The 15556-nt window shown below is 39.2% G+C and overlaps 1 protein-coding gene across 4 annotated transcripts in view; it reads right to left on the reverse strand.

Moving 5' to 3' along the window:
- Window positions 1–11568: 11568 nt before the first annotated feature.
- Window positions 11569–15556, reverse strand: part of epha3 (eph receptor A3) — a 99774-nt gene continuing 95786 nt past the window's right edge. For 2 of the 4 annotated variants that reach the window (XM_069698500.1, XM_069698499.1), the window contains exon 17: window positions 11569–14248. In XM_069698500.1, coding sequence (XP_069554601.1) covers window positions 14143–14248 — 106 coding nt within the window. In that variant the 3' untranslated portion in view covers window positions 11569–14142. The remainder of the gene's footprint in view (window positions 14249–15556) is intronic. The other 2 variants (XM_069698503.1, XM_069698502.1) reach the window with 1 other exon arrangement.

Consider the following 15556-nt stretch of genomic DNA (forward strand, 5'->3'; position numbering starts at 1 on the left):
CTGTCGCTTTGTTTAGTGCTATACAGTGAACCCTCGTTTATCGCGGGGGTTACGTTCCAAATAGAGACCGCGATAGGTGAAATCCGTGAAGTAGGAACCTTTATTTTTTTTACAATTATTATACAATGAAATACTCCATAATACATTGAAACCAAAGAACAAAACCTTTTTACAAGCCCAAGCATTTGTTTAACAAATAAAAGTACTGTATAAATGTGTTTTTTTTAACAAATAACTACTGTACTGTAAAATAATAATTTTAATCATCAATACGAACTGAAGGCTTCAAATTGCTGAGATCGGCACCGCCCCACTGCGACCCGAGTCATTGGATTAGAACGGGAGGAAATGAAACATGATTATGAAAACAAATACAAAGTACAGTCGGACAAATAGTGACTCGTGTATTTCACTGCTCTTCTGACTGAGCCGCTGCATCCTGACTCCGCTCTGGAGCGGTTCTTTCTTCTAAAGCCGGCGGTGCAGGTGTGGTTTTTCGAGAGAAGAACATAGTTATCGGTAGTTGTTGTCGCTCTTTTTTCTTCTGGGCAAAAAGATTCTTATAAACCGACATGCCACCATCGATTATTTTTAATTTGGCAAGCTGTTTTACGTACGTGTACATATTAAACCGCAACGTTATTGACAAACAGGTAGAGAAGAAGCGGAGAGACTGTTTAGCCAATCAGAATGCAGAACACAATGCACGATGCAAATCCGTGAAGTAGCGAGACCGCGAAAAGTGAACCGCGTTATAGCGAGGGGTCACTGTATATCTAAACATAAATGATCATTATTACTGCCATTAACAGTGTTCCTTGTACTTATTCAAATGAATGCCTATTTGTTTGAATATAGCTGTCGATGAAATGTGGTGAAATAATGGCAATAATAATAACAGAAATTCCCTTCAAAAACAGTATACTGTATAGTGTTTAATTAACAACATATTTGACCAGGCTGCATCATATCAACCACATAAGACAAGGAAAATGCTAACTCAGTGAGGCAGCCCTGTCAACAGTATGAGCTTAGTCAGCTTAACATCTTATTCATAGCTATTGCTTAAACAGAACCCCAATTCATTTGTATTGTTTAGACTATCTCCAATCAGAACTCTATAGAGCTGTGGCTCTGTTTTTTCACTGGAAGTCAGCTGCATTGTCTGGTGGTGTTAGGTAACCCTGAGTCAGAGCTCTGCAGCTTGTCTTGGTGTAAACAGATGGTCTAGGCTGTGATGACGAGGTTCTGATCTCACCCAGATAGGGATTCAGGATGTCAGATGAGATTTCCAAGCTCTACAGAGGTGAGACGACTGAAACGGCCTGAACTATGTGTAGTTTAAATAAAAGCCTGCGTCTGATTTCCTTGGAGAAGTTTTATTTAGACAGTTGCAATTGTACTGTGAAGAGTGACAAGCTGTAATGGACGACCTTGTGGCTTTGTGTATCTGTAGTGTAATGTGTATCTTGCTACTAATTCTCTACCATCTTTCCTCAGATTACAGCAACCTATTGGCCCTGAAGAAAAGAGAGGAAAACAAACATCTTAAAAGCATTCATTTGTCACTGTCTACGCCAAAACAGATAATGTTGTTCCTAAGTGTAGCAGAAATCAGTAGTTGCTGACTTTTTTTTAGTTTTGGACTCCTTAAAATGAAGCTGTCTACCTACAACTACTTGTGAGGCACTCAGCTAGCATGCAGAGTGAGTTTTCCCTTCTAGTATCTCATATTGTGACTTGAGAATAATTGTTCAAGGCTGAAAGAAAGGAAATCTTTTAATATTTATTATGTATTATTTTCTATCCCATTTATTATCCTCAGACTCCTCATAATTATCTATGACCTACAGGAGCGATCCAAACACTCAGATTGGGAGCCACATATCCTCTTTGCAACAACTATGCTGTCACAGAGTACAGAGCTCAGCCTTAATAGCAACCAAATGTCTTTGACCTTTACTCACACTGTCCACCTTCTTTTTACATTCTTTACACACTGACAATATTCTTCCATCTTATGATGTCACTTTGGGAACCGTATATATTCTGTGGAGCAGAAATGAGGGAGAAAGAAGGACTTTCCAAGTGGGATGAAGCGATCATCCCTTTAGGTATTCTGTTCCTAGAGCTTACAAGCTTGATGAGAACCAGAGTATCCATACGAAGCTGCTTAATACAATGAAAATATTCCTCCTCATCTTGCACCTTCCTTTTCAGAAGGGAGGTGGTTAGGGAGGATCTGGGAGGAGTCTGCATGGATTGCATTTGATCAGACTGGATCTTTACGAGGATCTCTCCTCATATTTTCCATCCAGAGGGGCTGAGGCGCTAGCAGACCATCACATCATTACAAGGGCTTTGATAACCATACCTCTGTTATAAGGGAAAGTCGGCAAGGTGCCCTGCATATGTGTGCATCTGTGGCTGTAAATCTGTGTCTCATCGGCCAGTCTGGTCCATCTCAGTTTGCCAAGGTGCTGAAATCTAAGATTCTATCAATATCTAATGTTTGTCTTGATTTATGATTTCTTACTTCTCTGTTTGACTATTCACTAATCTGTTTTTCTTCTGTTCAATACTAAATACTAAATAATCCAGAATGCCTTGTTTGTAGCTTCTGAGTGAGTGAGTGAGTGAGTGAGTGAGTGAGTGAGTGAGTGAGTAAGTGAGTGAGTGAGTGAGTGAGTGAGTGAGTGAGTGAGTGATCAAAGTTACACTGACCGAATGGCACAACTCACTGCATCCGTTTCAAATTAAAAGCCCTTGTTTTATTATTAGGGCCCGAGCACTGATGGTGCGAAAGCCCTATTGTTTTTCAAGGAATTATTTTTTTGTCTTTGTTTTTAACTTTGAATAAAAATGTAAATCAGTGATAAAACACATCTGTACCATAATGATGACCCACATGCATAGTATTCTATCCATGCATATGTACGTTTTCATGTAGCCAGGCATGTGATCAATAAAGCAGAAAGGCTTTTATTGGCCCAAATTGTTAGGTTTGTTCCTCCAGGGGCCTGCTATAATAATGTATTAACAGCATAATGCCTCCATTAGGACAAAGTGTCATTTTACCAAATCAATACTGACATGTCTGACAGTCCCCACGAGTCTGTCTGTCTGTCAATCTGTCCCCTGCTAACTGTTCATGTCATTAGTACATTACAGCAGCCACTTCCCTGAACTGTTTGGATGGCTGTAACTGGAGAGGAAGTCAGAATCAGAGAGCATGAAAACCCAGCCGATACTGCCTGGCTTGTTAATGTCTTTTTCCCTCTTATGACAAACATCGGAAGTGGAAAGGTTTTTATCATTTCTCATTGAAGCAATAAGCTCTATCCGGTCTTTTAAAGTACCTCTCTGGACCTGCAAAAGTCTTTCTACATATATGTAGGTGCCCATGTTGACATTAACAGAAAAAGTCCCACAAAAATGGCCCACACATGCAATTCAGGCTGTGCCATATTTACCACTGCACTCACTCCCATTTATTTAGAACTGTACAATAAAAGCACACGTGTAAGGAAGGATTTCCACACACATACTTTCCTCCTCCACACACACTCACGCAGACACAAACCCAATAAGGTCCCCATGCAAGGAGGGCTGAGATCTAAGGAGACCTAACCAAGTTTGACAGTCAACAGGCCTATTAAAGCAGGCCCGGCTGCAACCAAACACAGTGGTAATTGTAAATGTCAGGCAGAATTAACACAAAAATAAATAGCTTAACTTTCCTTGCGTGTATATTTGAGTGGGAACAAGGGAGAAACAGCAGAGCCATAAGAAACAGGCTTCTGCAAGTCAATCATCAACTAGTTTCATAGAATCAAGTCTATATAATTTTGATAGTACGTGGAATATGATCCTTGCTCAAAAGCATCAAATTATACATTTTGGCTACATAAACAGATGATGTGACCATGTGAACCATGTAACATTTATAGCTTTTCAACAAAATACATTTTCCATGCCATTACACTTGTATGTACTTTTCCACATTTTTGTCTTCACTACGATCCCATTGCAAATGAAATGACTGACGATGAAAGGACTAACCCACGGCTGGACTCCTCCTCTGCATTCCTGCAGGACTGGTGTGGTATGACTGACTGACTGGTTGGCTGGTTGACAGACAAACTGTGGTAAACCGGCTTACTTTGGGGAAAGGCCGGAAAGAACTTGTCATGTCTCTACCACCAACATGGAAACACTCAAGAGAGAAAAAAAAAAGAAATAAAGTGGAGGGAGAGAAAAATAGGGACAGAAACTGTGACAGTGATAGAAATCTTGCTTTATGCACTATGTGGAAGCATCCATGCATGTATATCTTATGGTCTCAGCAGTGCATTGCCATGTGCCATTTGTTGTTTTCACTGTCTGATGTCCCAATTGCCCGCTGCTCATGTATTTATGTGTGCAAGCACAGATCTGGTGTTGTGTTCATTTGTTAGATCCTCACAAAAGTCTTTCTGGATATATGAATTAGTATATGATTGTTGTGGGAAGAGCTACAAATGCCAGCTACATTTGCAACATTCAGAAAACTGGTATTTCTACATACTGTATGATATGTTCACAGACAGCCTCTCCTGTTTCTTTATGTTTTTAAGATTTAAAATAATTACATGTTTTTGTAAATTGGAAATCTGAAAGACATTACAGAATAAATAAAGAAACTCAGGATGATCACAATGACTTTTCTGTAGTGCCAATGGGTAAGTGAGGTCAATACTATAGAAGAAGAAGCTACAAGTAAGACAGTTCAACTCAGTAATTTGAAATATTTTTAAACCCAATGTACAGACAACATGTATTAATATTATTTTTTTTCTCAAGTACACGTTAAGCAAATTATACTTGTTTGTTGTATTGGTAAAAGCTCTTGGTGTTGACCCTTACTTTCTGGCTCATTTGGAAAAAATGTTGCAACAGTATGGAAACCTACTTGAGAATAAAGGCGGCCTTTCCTTAACCACTGTAGCAGCTGGTGAGCGCTGGCTGTGACATCTTCTGGAACTCAACTGCTTAAGTCAATAGTGGCATTAACATGTGGCCTCGCAATTCACTGAGGTCAAGCTGAGACAGAAGGCATGAAAAGTGCTAGAAATACCAGTAGTCGAAGAGAGACCTTGTCAGAAATGTATCCCTGTATCCATGGCCCTCGACCCCAGTCATAAAACTCACAGACACAAAGGAAGCTGCACTAAATCAACGCATTGCTGCCTCTCACACTGGGCTTGATCCTGGTGATATATGGCTTTAATATCTTGATGGAAAGATTGGGCAATGTAGAGAATAGGGAGTAACTTTTTGAGTTTGTGTGAAAGTGAGTGTGCACATCGAGGGAAATCTTACCAACCTTCACAAAAACAACAACAACAAAACTAAATTGTGTGTGCTGACATTGCACCTAACTGTTTTCCCGTAAAATGATATCTTAATATGTTGGATTAAAAATCAAATCATTTGTAAAGTCGTCCACAGACATTCAGTCTTGGTCATGAGCATGACTCTGCAACTCTAGCTCTTTACAAACTGTACAGATGCAGCCCTTAAGTGGATGAGATTCAGCCTGTAACTGTTACCACTTAGTAACATTATAGGCTGTATCAAACTGATGACTACAGCTCTTTATATTCAGTAGCCTAATAGCTGTAAATAACATAAAGAAAACAGAAAAGTGTAGCACATTATGAGCAGTGACACATACTTTAAAACTTTATAATAATTTGTCAGTGAACCTATAAGAAATGGGAGTATATCAATATCAAATATTTCCCACAATAATTTACAGATCAATAGCTTTGAAATAGGTTACAATCACAGACTGAGAATCAGCACGTGTATTATTATATCACAGAACAAGCTCTTGCCTGTCTCTCTTTATTGGTTTAGCCAAGACAATAAGAGACAAATTCTGTAGATTCCTGCAGTAAATCATAAATTTAGCTAACAATCTCCTCACCCTTCTGTAAGAGCTGAATACGAACTAAACAAAAACCATGTTGTTCCAAAAAAAAGACGCACACTCAACTCTGTGAAATTATGTGAATGATGCAAATACTGTGACAGCAGTGGAAATCTGACCCTTACTTAGCATCATGATCTTATCACGTAGTCATCCTGCCTGTTGTACAGAAAGAGAGAGATGGAGAAGGTGGATTTGAGATGTCCAATTATGTCTATAAAGTGGTTTTAACAAATACATATATTACGACATGATGCCAATACAGTATAATTAAAAAGAAAAGGATAGAGGCAATGAGAGGAGGTCGACAAAGAAGGATTGAGAAGAAGAGGAGAAACTGGAAAGTGAGGACAGGCAGAGTGCAGGGAGGTGAAAAGTTAGGAAAAGACACTAAAAGAAAGTGAGGAGAAAAAAAGAGGGGGAAGGGACACAAGACTGGAGAGAAAGGAGAATGGAGGGTGAGAGATGATGTAGAAAGAGAAAAAGGAGAGAGATGACAGAGTGCTGACATCAGAGGGGAAGCAGTCCCTCCACATCACTCAGCTTTCATGGAAAATCAATTCTCTCCGGTATGGACGATGGTGTCAACAGCATGGCAAGACCAGCCGCTCTATAGCCTTGCTTCTGCCATTAACGCAAAGAGACGGAGTGATAATAACACCTCCTCTTCAGGTTCATTATTACGCTCTCACTCTGATCTTCATCTTTAGGGTTCTGGGCAGTGCTCCAGTACAGTTTTTTTTTTTTTTCTTCAGAGTGACTGGCAACTTAAAGCGTGGAGACAAACTCTTAGAGGTCATTCTGTTGAAAGTTTGGGGTAAAAAGAACATGCACTTAAATTATTTAGGTTTTAATATAATCACAAAACACCCTCAGCTTGTATTCTCATTCTTGTCTGGCCAGTTATTCTTTGTGTGAAATGTATGGTAAATGTAGCACATCAGCATCCGGAAATACATAAAGCATTTCAATAATAATATTCTAGACAATGGGGCCAGTGATCATTGAGGTTCAGTAAGTAACATTTTTTTCATAGGAAATGTGAGATGACTTACTATTCCAACACTTCGATGAGCAATGATCTCACCACTTTGAATCATCAGCACAAACAAATGTCTATGTTGCAAAAAATCCATTTCATTAATAAACAAGACACAGAGTGAGAGAAACTGTGGGATCACTGAGTTAAATGTTAACATTATAGACATGCTCGCAATAAAAACAAAACAATGTGTATGTCAAAACCAGCAAACCAAAGTAGTTCAGCAGTGATTTACAGAATTTCTTCCTGGGATTCACTTTCTTGGTCTGTAAACACCCTGACACATTATTTTTCAGCAATACGATCTCTGAACATTTCAAAACAGAAACATTTGACCTCACATGATCTTGTTGAATGTAATAGCCAGAAGCTATAAACATGTCAATGCCAGCCTTACATCTAAAGGATCTATTTTTTAGTACATGGTGTGGGTGGAAGAGGTGAGAAAGGGCAAACTTTCTTTATGTTAGGATTCCCACCGCAGTCTTCCCAATGGCTGAAACTAAAATAACTTCAGTACTGTGATTATGATGTCTTAATTAGACAGAATGGGATGCAGTCCAAAACAGGCTCAGGGTTGAAAACACAAGTTGTGTTTGTCTTGTCTGGACTCAAAGCACCTCATGCACCTGTGTGAGACTTTTATGTGCCTGCATGGATCAAACTGAAAAAAAAACAATCAAACTTTAGAAATTGTTACTACTAACCAATCAGTCCTAGAGAATAAAAAACAACAACCCTAACTGCCTAACTAAAACAAAAATATTGTGTTCAAGTACTGCTGAAATGAAAAAAGTCCAGAGGGAGATTTTAAACTGCTGATGAACTTGAACAAATACAGAAACAACGTGGGTTTCTTTGCAAGTTCCTCACTTTTGAGACACCGGGGTGACAGTGATTTTACCTGGGGCCCTCGCCTGATCAAAATACACACCGACCTGTACTTTCCAATTAAAAAAACATATTCAGTAGTTGTCTCTATTCTACCACTGGTGAGGAGGCAGTGATGATAGCTTCACTTCCCTTTGTGATGGCACCATTTGTTAAAGTGACAGAAGCAGTCTGAGCACAGTAGTCCTGGGACCTGTGCGTGAGAGTGTGCTGTGATGATAACACTGTACGTTACATTGGTAATAAAATGATTGAAGAGTCAGTATGTGTTTAGGTTCCACAGAGAACACAGACATTACAAAGCCAACAACCAATATCCATCTATCTTTGTGCTATGGTACATGTGTGGCGGAACCAGTATTGTGACAGCTTAGTGCTCCCTGCAGTGTACATGTGTACATATATGATCTTCTTTGTGTCAGCACTGCCTCACTTTGTGAGTGTTCCAGCACATTCTGCACAACACTGAAGAGGCAAAGCCTTAATTCTTACACAGTGTGCTGCTGCAGACAGATAAACTTGGTGTGCGGCAAAGAATTAACACATGACACCCTGGTTCTTTATCACTTAGAACTTCGAACCCAGGAAGTGAGCTTATGAGGATGACATCCTCGCAGCAGGCCGAAAGGGTAGTAGCTGAACGGCGCATTAGGAATTTGCAACATGGCGTCAGGCCCTGCGAAGCAGCTGCACACAGCTGGAGGCCAGTTTTCAACAAGACCCAAAAGGGAAGAGAGGGGAGATAGAGGGATGAAGCTGCAGAACAGGCTTCAAAGGGAGGATACATCTCTACATGGGGAGGAAGGGCTGTGGGCTGCTGTCCTGCTTTTTCTCCAGAAGAATCAGGTTCATTTCCATCAGCTGTGCTTGAGCGACTACACAAACTTCACAGAATACATCCAGCAAAAAGCTTAAAGAACTAAACAGAATTGCAGTCCGAAAATAAAATGCACAAACTATCAACCCAAATGTGTAATGGTTGACACACAATGAAAAACACTGGCCTGAAGTCAGCAGAAAATATTTGTAGATTAAGCTAATTTGTGCCTGTGTCTTTTCTGCGATGTCAGTAAAATGTGTAATACACCTGTCAGTCCACTAGAGGGTACCATTTCAGTGAAACGTTTTCCCTTGCCTTGCGTGAAAAGTAAGGTGTCTTCGATTTAGGCACCAAAAAAACACATGGTTAGGTTTAGGAAAAGACAATAGTTTGGGTTTAATGTGACATGGTCCCAATTTGGTTGAGGTTAGGCCCCAAAAGTACTTGGATAGAGGAAGGAAAATATTGTGTCATGGGTTAAAATAAGTAATTTAGCATAGGTAGAATGGTAGGTTACTTAATGTACGTTACGTAAGTTAAATACATTATCTTACAGAAGTAACTTACTTACATTATTTAAAAGAAATCCACATTGACTATTGCTTGTTCATCAACTCAAACACTGGTCTCCCAGATGAAAGTCCTTTGACGGTTTCGACCAACCACCCCTGACCTCCTCCATACATGGACGTCACCTGTCTTTATACTTAGTCACATTACTTACATAACACAACATCTTTTTTCGACCCCAGTCATGTGACATGGTGTCCTCTTGAATGTAAGATGTGTTACACACTTTGGCGTGATAGCGGGTTGATTTCACATTGCAATTGAGTGTATGAATGCTTAGCCTTAAGGGCTGAAGGAAATGGTTTCCCCACATTTCTTGCTTAAGTAAAATTCCATTTGAAATCTACACAGGTATCACTGCCATTTATCTGTGATGTCTGATAAGAATATTAAATATTTCTTATTGCAGAGCTGCATTTTTGATGTTTGCATATTGCCGCAGTTAAAAGTTGAAAATTAATTTTACACATCATGACTTTTTTTTCTCCTTATGATGATTCTTCAAGTGGAACAATGATTTTCATGTCTGTAGCAGGAGAGTGCATTTTAACAATTTGCTGCCAAACAGGACGATAAATGGTGCTTATACCTGTATTATTGCATGATAGTGTGCCATCGTGTGAAAAGATCTTATCCACTTGGACAGAACTGCCACAGTCATCACACTTCCAGCTCACCTGCTATCTATCCTCCATCTCTGCGGTTTCATTTGGCTTCATCATCCCTCGACTTTCACTCTCTACCTCCCCCACTTCCGCCCTCCCTCTGTTTTTTCCATCACCCTGATGGTTTTAGTACCACAGAGGTTTTATAGATACAAAAAACAAGACAAAATTGGTGGCGTTGTCAAGCATAGTGTGTTCATTGTTTCTGGACTCAAGGAGGGCAATGTCCTGTTTTCTCTCTATGCACATCTGCCTGGGAACATCTGGATAGTGTCAGCCTTTCAGGATTGAGCAGAGCGACCATCACTCTTTCCCCCATCTGACACATCTCATCTCCTCCCAGTCAGCAAAAAAAAAAAAAAAAAGAGAAAAAAACACAGATCTTCCACATTAAAGTCATACAACAAATCAAGTTTAACCAAAGATGATCGGAAACAAAATACTTTATTAGATGTGGCCGAGGAAACAAGGAGCGGGGTGGGAGGGATTAGAAACAGCGGCAGGCCTGATTAAGTTGGAAGCTGGTTAACAGATGTCGGAGGTTTGTGGACAAAGTGAGGATAGGACCAAAAGGGAGACGTAGAGTAGGTGTTGTAGCATGTCTGTGTTGACAAACAAATAAAACAGAATGTTGTTTAGTCATGTTCTGATCGTTCAATATTAACATTTTAAAGATGATTTATTTCCTCCATTGGTGTACTCTGCAACTTTGTTCGCACGGTTAAATTTGGGTTAAGTATGCAAGCATATATTCTAGAGCTGGCTCATAGGTTTTAAAGTAATCAAATAAAGAAGATAAATGCATCACACAATTTTGGGCCTGCCGATATTAATAAAAAAAAGTCTTTATTTATTATTTTATCAAATTAGATTTCCTATTAATTTTCCATGTGTGCATCATTTATTTATTCAAATCTAATAGTAACAGTTGAATTGTAATTGGGATATTTGAATGGAGGCAGGATTATTCACGATGTCTTTTATGAAATCTGTCAAAGCTACCTGATAAAACATTGAAGCAGCCAATAACCTCCATTTGGCTGAAACGCATCATAAAAGAATAGCTTGAACATTAAAGTAAATATATGTAGTCTCCATGGCTGGAAGACCAACCGTACTGTCTCTATCACTTATAATAACAATTTAAACTAAGTCTGACATTACTTTTGCTCATATTTTAAAAATTTAAATTTTTCCTTTAAATCTTGTCAATTTTGACATGTTATTTGATATGATATGTTTATGGAATAATCTTGTTTTCCACTAAACATTTTTTTAATTTTATTTTACATGATTTTAAATGCCGTATACACTTTCTTGTATTTGATCCTAGAGTGTGGATGTTGATGGTGGTAACCTGTCTTGACAATGAATGACCCTTCTATGGACATGCCAGTCAGCTGATTGCTGGCTTTTATTTTGAAGAACGTAAAAACATCAATGGAATATAACATTTAAAAAAAGATGACACCTGAGTTATGATTCAGGTTAACAACTTCAATTTGTCATCTATTAAACAATTTGCTTACGGTTAAAAGAAAAGCCAACATTAATTGCCGGCCTGCAACATCATCACATGGTAAAATAAAAAACACAGGAGCAGGTCTAGCATCATCCATTTTTTGGAAAATATTTTGTGAATATTTATTATAAAAATATAAATGTTTCCACTACAAATCATTTTACATTAGTAGACAAGGCCATCTACATTTGCACACATAAACTCTCACACAGACACACGGATCAGTCTTGAGACATAAAATTAGGGATCTGGATATAGGGCTCATAACAATATTGCTCTCTCAGATGTCTCAGGTTTATAAAGTAAGTCAAAAACCAAAACACAGACAGCACTGACACATAATTTACTCTATGCTCCAAAAAAAAGAAAAAGAAAATCAACAATGCACTGTATAATGTTAACAAATAAATAATGTAATCATAATTGCCTTTTTATTGTAGAAAAAAACAAAGCTGACAAATATAATTCAAAATAAGATAAAATATAATACAGATGATTTTTTGTCTCTTTTTTAATTAAAAATGTTGCACACTTTTTATTCAGTCTTTTATACATACAAACATTTGTACAAAAAAGGGATGGCCCTGTACATACAATGGGATCTGTAGTGCTAGTTGCTATCATTACGATGGTTTACATTATGTACATGCTAATTAGAACACATAGCAGCAACAGCAGCATCCACAGGTAGACCATGTAACAGAAGACAGGACTGACAGACTGAACAGGGCCGGGTTTCCCAAAAGCACCAAAATCCCCCATGTCCATTAGATAAGCTCAGTCTTTAGCCAAGGCAATAACGTTTCCATTCAAAGTGCTCCAATACTGTGTACTAAGTGCTTGAACAAGCTTAAAGACAGCATCCTTGTGGTTCAATATTACCCATCCAATAGCACTAAGTACCAAAGTGCCAGTTCAAAAATTCTGGGTAAGTGTTGCACTGAGGGATCAGCTGGGTGACAGAGAAGCAGAAGAGTAGCATCTTTAAGTATGTACTTCCCTGTACAAAGATCTTCAAAGGTGCCTTTAGGGAAACCCATCCTGGACATAGGACATACCAGGATACTATCTCAGAAATCAATCATTTATTAGAACTGTTGCATCTCTTTCAGGGCATTTTCACACCTTGTTAGTTTTGGACAATTGTTGAGCAATCCTATACCCCAAAAACAACACTGGAGAAAAAAACAAAAAAGACTTTCTCGAAATCAAACCAAAACTGGAGCTTTTTGCTTGATGATCCCAACATGACCCAGCCCAACTACAGGAGGCACTCTACTTTTTGTAGTAAATACACCAGGTTTTATGTGTTAAAAGCGAGTTTTAAACTCTAACAAACTAATTTTTACACCAAATTTCGCATCAAAGAAGAAAATGACTGATCCCACATGGCTTTTGTTAATAAATTATGGATTCAAACATAAGCAAATGGACTACAAGCAACCGATCTCAACCTACCGAGCTGACTGATCTTACACAAGCAAAAAAAAATTTCACTCTTCAGAAAGAAAATGATACCTGGTGTTGTGAGGGGTTAATGTTGCAAATTTGTCTTCTGTAAAGAAGAAACTCAAGTACATACCCTTAAAACACCTCTGCAACACAACCACATCTGAAGCAGAGGACCGACACGGCTTCATCGGCCCTCTGACCAGTTTCCGCTTTTCTTGCTTGCATGCCTTTCGTAACCTCCACTTTCAGTTCCCGACTATTCTCTCTTTTGGTTTTCTCTTGTTCGAGAAAACAGAACGAAGTAAACATCCTGAGATTTCACACAGAGGGCGCTGGGTAACAGAGGGAACAGCACAACAACTGTACAGTATCTGTTCATAAGCACATGGAACATAGATGTCACTGTAAAGAAAATTCTGTGTGTGAAGTGTGTTATGGCCCCTGTACCTTCAAAGCACAGCATTCAATACATATTACATGTGACAGAGTCATGGCTTCCATACAATGAGACTATTGGACTGATTATATCATTATTGCTTTTATGTGACATGTCTACTGAATGAAAATGCTATAGGTTAGAGCTACAGAGTAAAATGGCTCGGTTAGCGTCTCGGTGTGTCCATACCAGCGCAGCTCTCTCATGGACAAAGACGGTAAATGTAGGTAGTTGCAACAAAATCTCACGCCTCAAACTTCGTCAGTGCGGGAGGGGTCCACATCTGGCTCAGCTGCTGCTGTCCGCCATGCTCGTCCACACAAGGCATCTCAGCCGTTTCACTGCCTGCAGGCTGCTAGTCAGGCATGGTGTGGCTAGGCCACAATCATGGAGGGCTCCAGCTTTATGTTAATCCAGTCCTTGCTCAGTCCTAGTTCGTATTCCTGATCATGCCTCTCTGATCTCCTTGTTTTTCCTCTGCTCTCTACCCCCCTATTAGTCTGTAAGGCATCTCAACTTGGGCATGGAAGGACGGAGGGTTGAGTCAGCCAGTGAACTAGCTGGCAGATCTGTACTGAACTCTTTCCCACTTCTCTATCAGGATGTCTTTCAACGAAACAATGAAAGACAATCACATCACATCACATTTTTCCTCCATTTTCAGTTTTGGATACACAGCCACTGTGTTAGAGTGCGATTAGCAACCACCGTCTGTCAACACAGACCAACAGATAGGTCTCTGGTGGCTTTCATTTGTTGGGTTCAATTTTTTAAACAGGTACTGGGCCATTCTTGGTGTGGGAATCTAGGGCTTTCAGGCTGCTCACTATCTTCTTCTGCGGTCCTACAATAGTCACTCCAACCTTTTTCAGATCCCTGGTTTGTGAAGGAGAAGGAGAGAGGAGGAGAAGAGGAGAGGAGGAGAGGAGAGAGGAGAAGAGGAGGAGAGAGGAGGAGAGAGAGAGGAGGAAGAGAGAGGAGAGAAGGAGAGAAGGAGAGGAGGTGAGGAGAGAGGAGAGAGGCGAGAGGAGGAGGAGGAGGAGAGAAAGGAAGGTGAGAGAGAAAAATTAGACAATCAGAGAGAGGGAAAGATGGGGAGAAAAAAAAAATAGAAAGTGTGCGTTAGTGATGGTGAAAGTGACACCCGTGTGACATTTAATGACATGCTCCCAGTGCTGCTCCTTTCACTGTCCTGTGCAGCTGTCATTCATAAAGGACTGCATTTCCCATAAGGCTACACTAACACATGCTATTATGACCCTGTCAGTGGAGAAAACATACATTATATCAATGCTGATGGGTTAAAGGATGCTCCAATAATTTTAGCCTAAGGTCTACGCCCATTAGGAACCAACACCAAAAACAATCCCCAATGGAGCGTGTTCAGACCATTATATTTACAAAGTGAATTTGGTTCTGGTCACACCAGGTTAGGTATAAGTATGTGGAGAGGAGCAACACTGGAACATGTTGGAAACAATACTGATTCAAATTGACCTGTTAAATTGTTAATATAAGCTCTTGCAAGAGAGAGAGGTTACTGTACATGCATTCAAGAAAAGACCCCTTATTTATAAGACAATTTAAATTATTCAGAGGGAAATTGTTAGGTGTGTTATGTAGTGTAAACCTGAAAAACACAAAGGAGTTAGTCAGCTGAATTCAGGTGTTGAGCCATTTCTGAAACATACAGTGTCAACAGCTTTAAAAATACATATTATATTAAAGGCAATACACACAGAGCGTTGTTGACGTACACAAGAAGTCACAGCACATGTTAAGACTAATCTTTTCCTCCTAAATATGATACTGTATTAGTAAAAGCAGTGGAGTTGCAGGCAAAGTTTGTGACATTACTACAAACATTTATAGCCATTAATTTAAGTGCTATTTTTTTTTTTTTTTTTAACAAATGACAAATATGTTTTTATTTTTCAGGTGCAAGCAGAACATTTAGTTTGCCAAAGCAGCCAAAACAGCAGACATTTAGAAACATTTTGACCACCCAGAACCTGACAGTGACTGAAATAACACACTTTGCTTCACTCTGTGCTACAACATAAAGGGATAGTTAATTTCACAGTGAAAAATGTAAACAGTACAATTTATTTCCTATTTTTTATAAAGTTTTCTACAAACAAAACGATAGGAGCTTTTGTTTCTTTTGTTGCAGTAACAAACAGT

The sequence above is a fragment of the Brachyistius frenatus genome, unplaced genomic scaffold (assembly GCF_029030835.1).
Source record: "Brachyistius frenatus isolate BFR_SWC_R1_liver_20210118 unplaced genomic scaffold, ASM2903083v1 Contig_27, whole genome shotgun sequence".
Classification (NCBI taxonomy): domain Eukaryota; kingdom Metazoa; phylum Chordata; class Actinopteri; family Embiotocidae; genus Brachyistius; species Brachyistius frenatus.